The 16,148-nt window shown below is 39.0% G+C and overlaps 1 protein-coding gene across 1 annotated transcript; it reads left to right on the top strand.

Moving 5' to 3' along the window:
- Positions 1 to 5,562: 5,562 nt before the first annotated feature.
- Positions 5,563 to 15,975, top strand: LOC108246224 (late secretory pathway protein AVL9-like). The gene is made up of 3 exons (XM_017433655.3): positions 5,563 to 5,726; positions 9,522 to 9,860; positions 15,725 to 15,975. The coding sequence occupies exons 1-3, from the start codon at positions 5,690 to 5,692 to the stop codon at positions 15,775 to 15,777; spliced, it is 429 nt and encodes a 142-aa protein (XP_017289144.1). The 5' UTR covers positions 5,563 to 5,689; the 3' UTR covers positions 15,778 to 15,975.
- Positions 15,976 to 16,148: the final 173 nt, after the last annotated feature.

Here is a 16,148-nt window from a genome sequence, read left to right as displayed (position 1 = left end):
AATGTTTCTGCTGTGTTTTCTGTGAAAGTACGTTTTGTGATAGTAGTTTTTTGTACAAGTGGGTTAACGGATAAAGAACTGTCAAAGATAACAGCAAAGTGATCCGACAGGGCGACATCAGTTACAGAGACATTGGAAATATTCACACCCTTAATGATAACCAGGTCCAGTGTGTGACCTTGAGTGTGTGTTGCTTGTTTGACATGTTGTGTTAGACCAAAACTCTCTAATATATTAAACAGATTTTTTGCCCCTCGGTCTTGGGGGCTGTCAACATGAATGTTGAAATCACCGACAATTATTGAACAATCATAATCAATGCATACTATTGAATATACCGAACTTCTAAATGTGGATATGAAATGAATGAGTCTAGTTTTAAAGTTCTAGATATACGTATTGGTACCATTCAGTAAAGAATAAATTAAATCTATTTTTATACAAAAGGTTATGGAAAGATGGCAGAAACAATGGGAAGAACATAGAACTGGTAGGTGGCTTTACAGTATTCAAAGGAAAGTTGGCGTTATGAGGAGTACAGGACGAAGTAGAAGAGAGGAAACAATTATATCCAGATTACGTTTTGGTCATGTAGGGTTAAACAGTACTTCAACCTGGAGAGACTCACGACAAAGAGAAGCTGCAATTAAATGGTTTTATTTGACATGAATGACATAAGATATTTGGCGCTCGGACCTCGGTGGAAGACGCGAGTGTCGACAATAGCAATGCGCTTCGAGGAGAAGCTCGGGTTGAGCATTAGAGGCGTCTTTCCCGGGCCGGACACTGGTGGTGGAGGTTGAAGAGGGGAAGGAAGCTTGGGGGAGCTGGGAAACTGGGGGTGGAGAAGGGGTGGAGGTGGGCTGAAGATCGGCCGGCGAACGGATGGGGCCATGATGGAAGTCCTTTTAAACGAAGGCTTGCTCGCTGATTGGATAAGCTGGAGGCGCGGTCGGATGCTGATGGGCTGAGATGGAGGCGCGGTCTGATGCTGACAGGCTGGAGTGGAGGTGCTCGACGCAGCGATTAGATGCAGGTGAGGCTGAAGCAGGTCTTCCAGTCTGAATTTACGCCTAGGCTTCATATTATTTAAAATGGGAAAACATCCAACAGGGAATTGTGATTTTTTTTTTTTTTAATTAGCACAGTGCATATTAATCAACATTTGAGCAACAAGCATCACAGTAAATATGCCAGAATTAGCTACAATGGCTACCTTTCATATGTTGCCCTAAGGCAGGCACCAGAAAACAGACAAAAATTTACAGACAACACAAGTCAAACAAATCAACATAAACAATTAAATGGTGATTTTAGTCAATTTACATGTGAGTACAGGACTGATTTGTTTTTAACCACTGTTTTAAGGTTTTCTTGAATGTCAGATAGTTCTCACAGTTTCTAACATGAGCTGGCAGTGAGTTCCATGACTGTGTGCCTCTGATAGACACCACCATTTGGCTAAATTTTGTCCTGCGCCGCTGCATGTTACAGTCACCCCTGCTTAAAGCTCTAGTATTGACTTTATTGTTAGTTTTCCTTTGTATAAAAATCTCTAGTGGTGGAGGGGCAAGCCCATTTAAAACTTTAAAAACAAGACAGAGATCTAGAAATGTTTGATAGCTGTCCAAATCTAAAATATTCTACTTACTAAAGATAATACAGTAATGAAAATGAAGAGGTTTCCTATCCAATATTTTCAGTGTTTTCTTGAAGAGTCTTAATAGGTTTTAAAGTGCTCTCTGTCATATGAGACTAAGTTGTGTAGCAGTAGGTTATGTGAGTAAAAATCATTGCATGCATATATGCTTTTGCTGCTTCAAATGTCAAAAAAGGTCTTACATGGTTAAAATTGGCCAAGTTAAATTTGATGGTACCTGTGATTTTTTTAACATGTTGCTTAAATGTTAGGTTTGAGTCAAAGACAACACCCAGATACTTAAACTGGTCCACCACATCTAAACTTTCCCCACTGACTAAAACAGATGGATGTTGTTCTTAAGTTGTCTGTGTGAGAAAAACATAAAAACTGTTTTTTTAGTGTTAAGATGTAGACAAGAATTTTGGAGCCAATGGGACACTGGTACCATTGCTCCAGAGAGTATTGCAGCAGCTTCTTGTTTAGACTTTACATGAGCATATAAAACTGTATCATCTACATATAACTGCATTTTAACAGTTGCTCACACATTTGGTAAGTTATTGACATAGAGATTTAAAAGGATTGGGCCCAGTATTGAGCCTTGTGGAACACCGGCCGCAAAAGTAAGATAAGATGATTGTGAATTTCCAATTTGTACAGCTTATTTTCTCTCGGCTAGATATGATTGCATCCAGCAGAGGGCACTTTTAGGGAAATTAAAATTAATTAGTTTTGCCAGTAGCACACCATGATCTATTGTGTTTTTAAGTCTAAAAAAACAGTGCCTACAAACCCACCCTGATCTAGAAGGCTTTTTACGTTCTCAAGAAAGTAGCAGGTAGCTGTTTCTGTAGAGTGATATTTTCTGAACCCAAATTGCATTGGGTGGAGAGGAGTATGTCCATTGTTTAGATATTCAATTAACTGTGTTGCAACCCATATCTTTGCTATTTTCGATATAATTGGCAAAATACTTATTGGTCGGTAGTTCTCTGGTTTTGTCTTATCACCTGTTTTGAAGACTGGGGTAACCCTTGCAGTTTTCCATGCCAATGGTACTTCACCCTGATTTATAGATAGATATTAAATGTGAAAATGTGAAATTAGACTTGCAAATGCTACTTTATGAGTCTTTATAAAATCATTTGTGAAACCAAATGCATCTCTTGCTTTTGAGCCTTTGAGAGATGTAATTATTTTTAGAACATCTGGGACAGTTATATTTCTTATATTAAAATTAGGTATTGTGTCATCCAAAGGTTTGAACAGGATATCAGGGAAATTAAAGTGAGCTGTCAGTTTCTTAACAGAGTTGATAAAGAATTTATTAAAGCTATTGGCAATATTATCCAAATTGTTAATTAGTGTACCATTTTTCTGAAGTTGTATGTCTCTGAATTGTATGTTTGTTTCGTCTTAATATATTATTTAGATTTTCCCAAATCAATTTTTACCATTTGCCTCTTCTATTGTTTTAATAATGAAATTTGCTTTTGCTTTACAGGTCTGTTTTAGAACTTTATTTCTAAGTGATGTAAAGATCTGACGATCACTTGTAGTAGCTGTTTTTAAAGATTTCTTTAATGCATTATCTCTGTCTTTCATTAATTTCTTTATGCCATTATTGATCCAAGGAAGTGGTTTTCTGTATTGTTTAAATTTGCCTGTTTTTGTAAAATGAGCCAGAGTTTCATCAACTTTTTTAATAAAACTGTTAAAACTAGTCTCAATGTCATTGTTTTCCAGTACACTGAGCCAGTTGAGTTGTTTTTAAGTTTTGTTGCTCACTTTTAGGTATGAATTGAAAACTGCATTCTGTAGTAGGCTTGATTGAATGTTGCCTCCTAATTTTTCTTGAACACAAAATAAAATTGTGGTCAGAAAGACCCAATAGGAGATTAAAAGTTTTTAATATTCTATCAGGCTTATTGGTGAATATCAGATCAATTAATGTTTTTGATGTATTTGTTATTCTTGTTGGCCCTTTAATAACCTGTGTTAAGTTGTTTTAGTTTTGTCCTATCTGACTTGTTGTCCCAGTTAATGTTTAGGTCACCCAATAAAATGATTTCTCTATCAGGATTACAGGGTTTTAATATTGTCTGAAGTTGATCATAAAATATCTCTTTGGTAGAGGGAGGTCGATACATACAAATCATAGTAAATGACATTGTTGGAGTGTTATTCTCAGACCAATACGTTCAACATAAATTTCAAAAGGCCACTTAATTTGTTCACATTTAAAAGTATCCTTGACATAAACTAATATCCCCCCACCTCGCCCCATTTCTCTGTCTCTCCTGAATACATTGTAACCTGTAACATTTATAGCTGCTGTTGGTGACAAAGGAGTCAACCAGCTTTCAGTGATTCCCAATATATCAATATTAGAGTCACTAACAAATGTTGCTCTGTTTTATTAACAATGCTGCGTATGTTAATGTGACCCAATAAAAGTCCTTTTGGTTTAGACTGCGAATCACAAACAATTTTAGCATTAGTAAGGGTTTGAAAAAATGCATTTTGCGTTGCTTCTTAATGGCCGGATTTAGACCCTTTAATTTTGTTACGGAGGCACAAATACTATTTCCAGTTCCCACTGTTTGTGCAAATGAGCTGCATTGTCCTACATCAGAATTTGGTGTTACCTGTGGGGTGTTTAAAGCAGATATTGTTGTCACAGGTAGCTTTACTGGCAGCTCATTTAGTTGTGCTGGTAGTCCTGGTTGTAGCCCAGTTAGCTGTGTTTGTAGCTCAGGAGTTAGTCCAGGTAGCTGTGTTTGTAGCTCAGGAGCTAGTCCAGGTAGCTGTGTTTGTAGCTCAGGAGCTAGCCCAGGTTGCTGTTGTTGTAGCCCAGGTAGCAGTGGTGGCAGACCAGAAGCTAGCTCAGGTAGCAGTGGTGGCAGACCAGAAGCTAGCTCAGGTAGCAGTGGTGGTAGCCCAGGAGCTAGCCCAGGGAGCAGTGTTGGTAGCCCAGGGAGCAGTGGAGGTAGCCTAGGAGCTAGCCCAGGTGGCAGTGGTGGTAACCCAGGAGCTAGCCCAGGTAGTAGTGATGGTAGCCCAGGGAGCAGTAGTGATAGCCCAGGAGCCAGCCCAGGTAACTGTGGTTGTGGCCTAAGAGTTAATGCAGGTAGCTGAGGAAGTAGCCCATGTAGCATTGGCTGTGGCCCAGGATTTACTTCAATGTCACCAACCAAGAGCAGTATTATGAAGACCTGATATGCTCCCATGAATGGTTTAGTTTTGTCCAACTGTCCATGTTTACCTGGAGATGGAGGTGGTCTAGCGTGACCATAATCCAGTAGTAATGTGAAGATAACATGCTGACTCCTCTTTGCTGGGTACAGGATTTGATTATCCCTTTTTTGTGGACAACTTAGACATACAAATAAATAAAAACATGAAGGTAACAAAGAAACATGTTGGTGGCAAAAGCCATAGCCTTTTGATGTTTTTAAAGGACTTTTTTGGCATACACACAGAGCCTGCCAAACTGTGTCACCCTGGCAGCCATCTTGAACGTGCGAATTTTGCTTTCAAGAAGAGACAGTAAAACATGTTTTGTTGATTTGTTCTAAATATTCTGTTGAGAGAAGGGAATTAGTATGTCGATTACAAGAAAATAAATTGCAGTTAAATATACAAGATATTATGGAAAAAAATTCTACTACTAAATACTTTTGTTCTTTAATAAAATACCTTAAGAAAACAAAATTGATAGAAAGGATATAATTTTATTCTATTATAATTATTTTTATTTTTTTATGGGGAGGGGCTTTATGTAGCATCCCAATCCACACTTTATTCCAGTAGATGGCAGTAATGCACATCACTATGTTATGTGCCAACTGGCAAAAAAAAAAGAGGAGACAACAGGTGGGACAGGTCCATCCTGTCTGCAGACACACCTGATTCTGTGAACACCTGAGACGTCTCTAAGGAGTAATCAGGCTCACCTGACGGAGGAACACAAACACAGAACCTCTCAAGGATCTCAGAACCCACCCAGCATCACAGAACCTGTCAAGGATCACAGAAACTGCAAAGATGAACATGTTTGCTAATATGATCGGGGACAAAGTGGGTGAGTAAAACCAGCCCAGATTATTGAGACTGAAACTTTACCTGTGAAAATCTCTGCGTTTATTTATTTATTTTTTTTCTGTTGTTGAGAATTAAAACTGATCCAGTAGTCTGTAAAATCTGGACTCTGAGTTGGTTTTTTTTTTTATCAGAGCAGCAGAATCATACCTGGATCACATGGTTCTGTTAGTGAAAGTCTGAGATTTACTGAAACCTGGATCAGATCAGGTCCACGGGCTAAAACTCCCATCGGAATCAACAAAGTCAGTGTTATTTTTCTCTTTGTCTGATTTAATAAGACAAAATTACATAAGGTCAGGGATATGCCAGGTAAGAGGCGGAGTCAACGCCAGCTGACCAATCACAGTCGTTTATCTGGAGCTGAACATTTTTTTACAAAACAGGTAAAAGTAACCTAAGGAGATAAAAGATTAAATATGGGCTGAGAGTGGATCAGTATCACTGTGTAACTTTATTACATCTTTGTAAAAAGCAACATGACTCATTTCCTATCCTGTAGAAGCTCTGGTATTTATTTTTAAAAAATCAGTTTTAATGTGAATTTCTGTGAAAATAAGCAGATTTTAAAGCTCTGATGCTCTCCATGCTCAGGTTTGTGTAATCAGGAAATCTATCGTGTCTGATTCTCTGTTGGTTAAAAGATTGAGCTTTGATCAGTATTATTTTACTGTAAAAATGAGAAGTTTAGATGTTTTTAACTCTTGAAATAAGAATAGTTACTGTTATTGTGATTTATCAACATGGAAGCCAAACTTAAAGTCAACCACTGCAAACTAAAATCACATTAAAGAAGTTCTCTTGAACTTTATCAAATTGTGCAGCTTGAAAGAGTTTACTGCAGTAGTTTTCCAGATGTAGTGAATGTAATTCTGAACCGCAGGTCTGCACTGAATGTAAACAAACATTAGTCATCAATATCAGCAAAAAATATTATGCAGTTTTGTTTTGTTTTTCTGAATACGTTTTGACCAGTTTGCAGTGAGAACCTTTACTCTGCTTTGGAGCTGCTGCCTCATTTCATATTGAAGCAGATTATCCTCAGATTTACATACTTTTAACTTCTAATCGTTCATCCTTTCTGAATCAGCTGTTGGTTTGTCTTAGGTATAAAAGCTCAGATGGTTTGTGTGAATTTCTTCTTGAAACCTTTTTAATTTGAGTCGAGATGGCTTTAAGGTTTATGGTTTTTTAAAAATCAAATGTACAAACTGAATGAGAAAGTTGGAGTCCAGTTTAAAACTCTTGATCCAGTTCCTCGGCTCTTCATATTTTTTCCCTCCAGTGATGAGTGGTCTGGATCGACAGTTCTCCAGACTTTTAAAGCTCCTTCAGAGGGTTTTTGTTTTAACTTTGGCTGCTTTTTCTCTCTTTCAGTCCTTGTTCCTGACCTTAATGAGACAGTCTTTTTTCCCTATTCTGATGAGAATTTCTCAGTATGAAGATTTGTAGAAAGCAATATTAATTTGTCAGTTTTGGAAAATAAAGTGAACTACTTTACAGATTATTAAAGAGGCCGTAGCAAAAAAAAAAAAAAAAACACAACCACCTACAGATAAGTGTTATGAAGGTCAACACGTTTTGTCCTCCAGCTTCTAAACCATGAGTCATACAAGGAAAGCTTTGTGTTGTTGTAACCCTTGAATAATCCTGATTTAGGACACACCCATTTTCATCTCATTTATATTTGTTGCTACATTGAAAAATAGAGTATATATTTTAACTCCTCCTAGGGTTTTAGCCCAACTAAAAGCATAAAGTGTATTTGTTTTTTAACTAATATCACCATGTATTTTATAACTTTAATTGTAAACATGTTCCTGAGTAAATGTTCATAATAGTTAAATACTAGGCAACATAATAGATTTAAGTATTTTTGTATCGCAACATTGAATAAATGGGCACCCAATTTGAGAAGTTTGTTCAGGAAACACCCTGAGTCTTTTATAGGAATATGGTAATGATTGACAAAATGTTAAAATAGCAGCTGTACATCAGTCATCAACATGACTGATGTCAACATGTATTTCATAACTCCAGCTCAACACTATTGTCAGTAAGTGTCAAAAGACTCAAACTCTGAGTCTGTCCAATCATGGTAATGGTTGGCTAAAGTGGGAAAGGCTTTTCTCAAACAAAACAAGGTTTGATTGAACAGATTGTTTTTTTTTAATCACTTAAATCCAACTTTTATACAGATGTAAGATTCAGTTGCTGCCCTGCTGCATTCACCTTTGATTCCCTGCTACTCTAAGCACTTTGGAGCTCAGTGGCACTAATAGACCTCAAGATTATCAACATATAAGTTTTAAATTTGGCAGGTCATCACGCTTTGGGGACAGCATGTGTTGACAGACATGCATTGGCTTAGACCCTGATCGTTTCAGTTTGCAGCTCTAGTTATTTTTGTTGTCATTGTCATTTAGGTGCTACAGTAATGATGCTGAGGGACACACAAAAGGATTATTTTGTTATTCTGTTCTAAATGTCCAAACTTAGTTTGAAAAGTGTTTTTTATGACTTTGTGGAAAGTTTGTTTTTAAAGAGCTTTATGAGAACTGTTACACTGAAGTGTTTTAGGAACATAAATGGGGAAAAAAATGTATAACCTTTCCAAAACAATTATCAATAAATAAAAATTTGTGAAGGTGTGGAGAGAGATTGGTACAGCAAGATAAGAAACGCTTCTTTTGGGCTTTCTTTCTTTTTTATGTTCTTTTATTTAAATTAGATTAAGAGGAGAAGTCATTATAAGCTGTTGCATCAGTCTTCACCCCTTTCAGACTTATTTTACTTCACCTTGAATCAGTTTCTTGGTCCTTATTGAGGATTAAGTACATAGAAGATTAAAGACGTAGCATTTAAAGGAGTGGCACATTGGCGTAGTGGTTAGAGCTGTTGCCTCCCAGCAAAGAGGTTGCAGGATCACTTCCCGACCTGGGGCCTTTCTGGGTGGAGTTTGCATGTTCTCCCTGTGCACACATGGGTTTACTCCAGGTACTTAAGTTTCCTCTCACAGACCAAAAACATGCATGTTAGGTTAACTGATGACTCTAAAATTGTCCCTAGATGTCAGTGAGTCGTTTGTCTATATGTGGCCCTGCGATGGACTTGTGACCTGTCCAGGGTGTCCCCCTGTTAAAGGAATGCATATTGCTCACTGCCTTTCATGTCAGAGTTTTAGTCAAAGATCATCTTATACTGAAAAATAATGGGAGTTATAGTGTTAATTAATATATATTAATATATATTTATAGTGTTAAACCTTAAAAATATTATCAGAGTATGTTGAGAATGACTCTCAGCCACTACCACACCAAATTTAAGCTCAATATTTGCAAAACTGACTGAGTTATAAATATTTTTGTGTTTGGTAAGGATGATTATCTGTGGCAGCCATCTTGAATCAGGTTGACTCCAAACTTCAAAACGTTATCTCACGGTTACTTTGAGAGTTTCAGTAAAATCTGTCCAGTGGTTCATGAGATACTTTGCTAACAGACAAACAAACACACACAAGTCAAAACATTATCGCCTCAGTTTTGCCTTTTAGTGGTGAGCGATAACAAAATATGGGTCAGTAATCTGAAATAATCACAGAACAACTTGGCTAAAACGTTTAAACTGGATCTTTAGGCTTTTTGTTAGCAGCAGCCTGTCACAGAGACAGTTCATTCTTTTTTCTTTAGTAGAATTTAGAAAAATCCTGACAGAAAATAGGATTTCAGCTCCAACAAAGTGATTCTGAAAGAGCTAAAGAAAGTTTCTGTCACTGCAGGAGACATAGTGGAGGGAGCAGTGAAGGACGCTCTGGGCATCAAAGAAAAAGAAAAGGACAAAGACAAGAAGAAAGGAGGAATCCTATCAATATTTGGAGGTCACAAAGACGAGGAGGAAGAAAAGAAAGACGACGACAAAGGGTTCTTCTCAAAGATCTTTCACAAAAAAGACGATGATGATGATGATGAGGGGAAGCAGAAGAAATCAGGGTTTCATGGTCTTTTTGCTGAAGGGGAGGGAGGAGGTGCTATGGGAGAAGGAGCCATGGGAGGAGGAGAAGCAGGAGGAGAGGAGAATAAAGGATTTGGAGGACAAACTGTAGTTGTGACTGACAGAGGTACGTAGAGACTAAATGATTTATTACATACACACACAAGAGAATTTTGTCCTGGTTGGTGCTAAAATGCTTGGAGGAGTTATTTCGTAATTAAATCAGACAATCCCCCATTTAGATCCCATATCTGTCCTTCTTTAAAACCTTTTTTTTTATATAAAAGACATGATAAATTTAGTTATTCTCTTCAGATGGGCATCTTTCCTACTGTTTTTAAACCACCATCATGAAACTCTAACCAAAGAGAAGTAATCCAGATACCTCCATGCTTAATAGCTATAGATTAATATCAAACCTGCTGTTTTAAAGTAATTCATCATGTAAGCACAATGCATTTAAATGTGGAGTTCCACAGATATCAATTTTAGGCCCCACACTTTTTAATCTCTACATGCTGACACTAGAAGGCATCATCAGGAGACATTGGTATTTAAAACAAATATACAATTTTGGGGCTCTTTAAACTTCAGCGCCCTAAGCTACTCCCCCAGTGAGCCCTTTTAGATAGTCTGTTCTTGCCCACAACCAGTGGATCCTCTTTTTAGCTGCATTTTAAATATTAGGTCATGAAACCACCTTGCAGGTAGTGTCTTGACATATATCAAGAGCACACATATTGGATTTGCAAGCAGGATTTCATCTATTGCTTTCAAAACTTTTAATGCTTGCATTTAAAACTTCTGCTCTTTCAAATATTCTCTTTTCTCTCTCTCAAAACTTCTGCTCTCTTTCAAATATTCTCTTTTCTCTCTCAGATCTTTGTGTTCGTGCTCAGATTTTCTCATCACGCGCAAAACTTCTCTCTCTCTCTCTCACGGATCAGATCTGCGCTTGCAAACCTCTCTGCTCGCTCGCGGGTTTTTTCTGCTCTCTTGCGGATCTGAGCACCGTCGCCTAGGAACCGTTCCAGCCAATAGAATGACAGTGTTCCTCTAGTCGGGGGGAAGACTCCCCTGCGGTGCGTTTGTTTCCTTCTAGTGAGTGTGCCTGTGTGGCTACAATAGAGCTTTGGAACCGACGTCACTGCACAGTGACGTTGTGGGGCGCTTATTTCTCGTGCAGTCGGTCAGTGCCATCTTTGAAGGCCACAGACCAAAACAAACAGTATTCCGGTGTTACTGCTGTATTCTCCTGCTTATTGCTAAAAAAACAAGCAGCTCAAAACAAAGGGGACTATATCGCAACAAAGTCCTCCCAGATGCCTTAGTAAAATTGGAAAATTCAAAATTCAGTCAAGCTAAATGACAGAGTAAATACAAAATGTAACTTGTAATAAAATTTATTTACTGAATTTGCAGTAAAAATAAATGCATGTTTTTTCATCGTATTCTATCTCCAACCCAAAGATCGTCTGAGCCACAGCTCCAAATCTCTCATCCTCTCTGTTCCTTCTCTCCCGTCTCTCAGCAGGAGATCTTGGACATTGTCAGGAAGATGAAACCCACTACCTGTGCCCTTGACCCCTTCCCTTCTCAACTATTGGGCCATTAATCACTCTCATTGTCAATATGTCTCTTCAGTCTGGTTCAGTTCCATCACCACTGAAAGTAGCCATAATCAAACCGCTTCTGAAAAATAACAGAAATTTTTACAAACTACAGACCCATAGCCAATCTTCCCTTCCTGTCAAAAGTATTAGAGAAAGTTGTTGCTACACAGTTAAATAATCACCTTAAATCAAACCAGCAGTTTGAGAAGTTTCAGTCTGGCTTTCGCTCTTCACACTCTACTGAAACAGCTTTAATCCGGGTCACCAATGACCTGTTGATGGCGGCAGATGCAGGCTCACCATCTCTTTCAATTCTTCTCGACTTGTCCTCAGCATTTGACACTATTTACCACAATATTCTCCTCATTCGTCTCTTACAAGTTATTGGACTCCATGGTACTGTTCTTGACTGGTTTCGGTCATATCTCTCTGACAGGACTGAATATGTTGCCATTGGAAAAGCTAAGTCAAAGACTCATACAGTTACGTGTGGAGTTCCTCAGGGGTCAGTCCTTGGCTCTATTCTCTTCTCATTATACATCCTGCCTCTGGGACAAGTCATCAGCCGCCATGGGATATCCTTCCATTGTTATGCTGATGACACTCAGCTTTATATAAAAATAGTCTTGTATCCATCTGCTTCTTCCTCTACATCTTCTTCATCATCACTTTCCTCATTCACAGCCTGTCTGGAGGACATAAAGTCATGGATGAACAACAACTATCTTCAACTGAATAGTTCTAAAACTGAGGCAATGCTGATTGGCACTCCTCATCAGTCATCCCCCATCACAGCCATAACCTTTTCTGGACAGGTCATCCCACTTTCCACTACTGTCACCAACCTTGGTGTCCGTTTTGATCCTTGCCTTTCCTTTGACACTCATGTGAAACATCTGTGCAAAACCTCATTTTTTTCATCTAAAAAGCATTGCCAGTCTCATCCCATTACTTTCTCAACTGGACGCTGAAAAACTTGTCCATGCCTTTATATCTTCAAGACTGGACTACTGCAATTCCATTCTTTTTGGTATGTCAAATAAACATCTTCAAAAACTCCAGTTCATCCAAAATAGCGCAGCACGCCTTTTAACAAAAACTTAAAAATATGACCATATCACGCCAGTTTTACATTCTCTTCACTGGCTTCCTGTCTCTGCCAGAATCCAATACAAGATTGGTCTTCTGACACACCAGTGTATACATGGCAATGCACCCCCTTACCTTAAAGAACTGCTCCTTCCAAACAATAAAACTCGCTCTCTCCGTTCTAGTAACTCCTGCCCTCTCCAGAACAAAGCTCGGTACCATGTGGGGCCGAGCCTTCTGCACTATGGCTCCTCGTCTGTGGAACTCACTTCCAGATCATTTAAGGGAACCACAGACTGTAGACTCCTTCAAAAAAGGACTGAAAACCTATTTGTTTTTTAATTTTTATGGCCATGTTTGATCTAATCTGATGTAGCACTTTGAGATTCTTGAATGTAAAGTGCCCTATAAATTAAATGTATTATTATTATTATTATTATTATTATTATTAGTGTTTTTCAACCATGGTCCTCAGGCCACGCTGCCCTGCATGTTTTAGATGTTTCCCTGCTTGAGCACTCATGTAACCATCTAAATCAGGAATGTTAAAGCAGGGAACATCTCCAACATGCTGGGCAGTGTGTCTTGAAGACGAGGGTGGGAAAACACTTGTTGAGATAACCTGTGATCATGCCGTTGCTGTACTCCAACCTTTCACAGAAAACACTAATAATGGGATGTCTTCTGCATTCGTGAAACTCTACTGCTTCTTACTGGTGCTGTGCTGTTCAGAGTAGTGGGAACTTAATCGGAAGCTATGCACAAGTTGCTACTATCGCAGTATTATAGGGAACAAGGCTGAGGTCCTGTATGGGAGCATCTGGAGGTGTAGAATAAAATATCAGGGATGAAGTAATTGGTAAAATACAAAAGCTCCCTTAGGGTTTGCATGGGACACGTCAGACTCACTGCAATTTTTATTTTAAAGCTGAGATGAGAATCTAATAGACTTTTACTTACACATTTCAAAGTACATGAAATCCCAAATCAAGAGATGTAGAACTTCAAACTTAAAGTTATCCTCATATTTCAGCAACCACCCTGATGGTCTAAACCACCTTATGAATCTAAATGTTTTAATAAGAAAGTAAGTAGTTGGGCATAACTCTGATCATTAGATGAAAAAAAATACGATACTTGGTACATATAGTATCTGCATCACTAGGCATTAAAGGTATACATACTCCACCTTAGCCATGGTGCTTTGAGGCCAATTAGCAAGAATAGTAAGGAGGGCTTGACATTTTTCCCAGCCAGGAAATGTTGTTTTTTTTTTATAAAGAGCTCCAAACAGTGTCTACATTATGAAAAAAAATCAAAGACTTTATTAAAAATGTTTGAAGTATTTAGAATATTTGCTTTCATATTTTTCTTGATCAACAAGGACTTGATAATAGTTGAAGTTTACAGGCAAAGGATGTGTAGCAGCCTGGCAGACTGGGACACTGGTGAAAAGCTTTGAGGTAACTGGTCTGCATCAGTGTTCAGGCCATGAGGCCTGAGCTATCATTTTGAGAGACACTGTCCTCAGCCACAACGCCTTCTTAGGAAGTGAACCGTGGGCTCTTACGCTCACTTTGTCGAAAACGTGCAAACGTGGACAGTTAGCTGTTGCTTGTCTGAAGACCCTAGTTTATCCCCATAAATGAAATTGACTGTACTTGAATCCTACAGGTCCGTCCCTGGGTGGGCGTGGGTGTCTTGTTACTACAACTGGGTGTGGTAAGATGTTCATAAAAACAAGCAGCCCCAGAAAAACAGGAAATTTCATTTTGATTGGACCAGAAGTTCCCGATTCGGCACAGACTCTGTTATTTTGAATAAACTCTCACTGTTCAAGGATAACTTATGTCTGTAAAGTCATTTCTTTTGATCAGTACATCGTTGCTGCAATTATGAAGACCCAGAAGAACGTCCACCTTTTGAAGACACTTCAGCTTCAACCTTCTCTCTGCAAAACACAAGCACAGAAATATCTGAATGTTAGCAATACAGACACAGAAAATGTCGAGACAGATGATGTGATCTTCATTTATAAACTCATCTTAAGCTAAAGCATTAACGATCAGCTCCAGTTCAGAAGTGAAGGCCACCAGGAGAAGGTTGATTAAACTGTCTTGTTGAGAGTATGGGCTTCCTGGGTTGCTTTAAAGGGCTATCTGGTCACTGTGTAACCAAAGCAGGAGATGTGTCCACAGTTTTGGCACAACGTCAAGCTTGTTTTGGTGCCGGTTGGACTCCACCAAGGCTGTCCCTTGTCTCTGATCCTGTTTGTGGTGTTCATGGACAGGATCTTGAGGTGCAGTCCTGGAAAGGAGGGTGTGTGGTTTGGGAATCTTAGGGTCTCATCTCTGCTTTTTGCAGATGATGTGGTTCTGTTGGCATCCTCGGGCCATGACCTTCAGCGTGCACAGGGGCGGTTTGCAGCCAAGTGTGAAGCAGCTGGGGTGAAACTCAGCTCCTCTAATGCCCCTTTTACACAAGCCCTAAAGGTCCCAGCTCCACTCTACTCTGCTTGCTTTGCGAGCGTTTACATCTGCATTTTTTCGAGGTCGGTCTCTGCTTCTTTGGTCCCTGCTTCGGAGTCGGGCCAGCCGGGCCTGCCCTGCTTCATGGGCGGCGCAAGCTTAGCTCCTGTTCACTCATTGGTCGTGGGTGTGACCAGATGCAAGCATAAAGAGCGAAGGTAGGAATATAAACAACAGCGTTAGCTTACCCTGCAACGTTTATGTCGTCTGTCCCGCAGCTGAAGGCGCTGTAAAGCCTGAAATCTCCTGCAGATAACAGCTGTCCTACTCCGCGCAACAATCGCGTCATCCAGAGCATTTCTTCCACTGCGCCTCTCTTCCTGAAGTCTCAGGAGAATCCCCATAAGTTTAAAAAACAGCAACAACACAGGGCCAACATTGTCCATAGCACTTTCGTTGTTTACTCAACTTGCGCCAAGTCCCCCTGCGTGCCGTGCCCCCCACCCCCCCACCCCAGTCCAGAACCCATCCACACATCTTCCTCCTTGTGACAGTAGAATGTTGTTTTACATCACAGAACCCTGATACACTGATAACCTGTTCCATGGTGGAGCCAGCAGTCCTTGAAGGCAGATCTTCCACAGTCAGCTCTCAGTTTGTGTTGGAATGACTCTCAGCTCCTACTACACCAAACTTTACCTCTAAATCTGCAAAAATGACTCAGGCTGTTAGTTTCATCACCCAGAACTCAAGCTTTTCAAGTAAAGTTTGTGTAAATTATAGATCCAGTTTTTCGATTAATCTGTTTTTGTTTGTTTCAGATCTGATGGATGATCTGTTGGATGTGGCTGAAGAAACATCTAATGCAAATTAAAACCAGAACTCTGTAAAAATCTGCTCCTGACCCCTGATTCTGCTGAAGATTTCTTCCCATTTTGAGTTGAGAATCGGACTTAACTTTATCAGTTCCTACTGCTGTTTCTTTAAACTTGTTCTGTATCAAATAAAAGCCTCAAGTGTAAGATTCACTGCAAATATGTTTATTAAAGGGAATAAAAACATTTTTAACTCAGTTTTTCTCTGAACTCCATGATGACTGGTTCAAAAAGAACATCAGTTTATTCATTTATAAATTGTTTACATCTGTCCTGATTAAACATTAAAAAAATTCAATTTATCTTTATGAAATATTTTACTTAACAAAAATACCATTTAAAGGTTAGAATCTGTGTTTTTGATCATGAC

This window comes from Kryptolebias marmoratus, linkage group LG22 (assembly GCF_001649575.2).
Source record: "Kryptolebias marmoratus isolate JLee-2015 linkage group LG22, ASM164957v2, whole genome shotgun sequence".
Lineage (NCBI taxonomy): Eukaryota > Metazoa > Chordata > Actinopteri > Cyprinodontiformes > Rivulidae > Kryptolebias > Kryptolebias marmoratus.
This window is presented reverse-complemented; position numbering and strand designations above follow the sequence as displayed.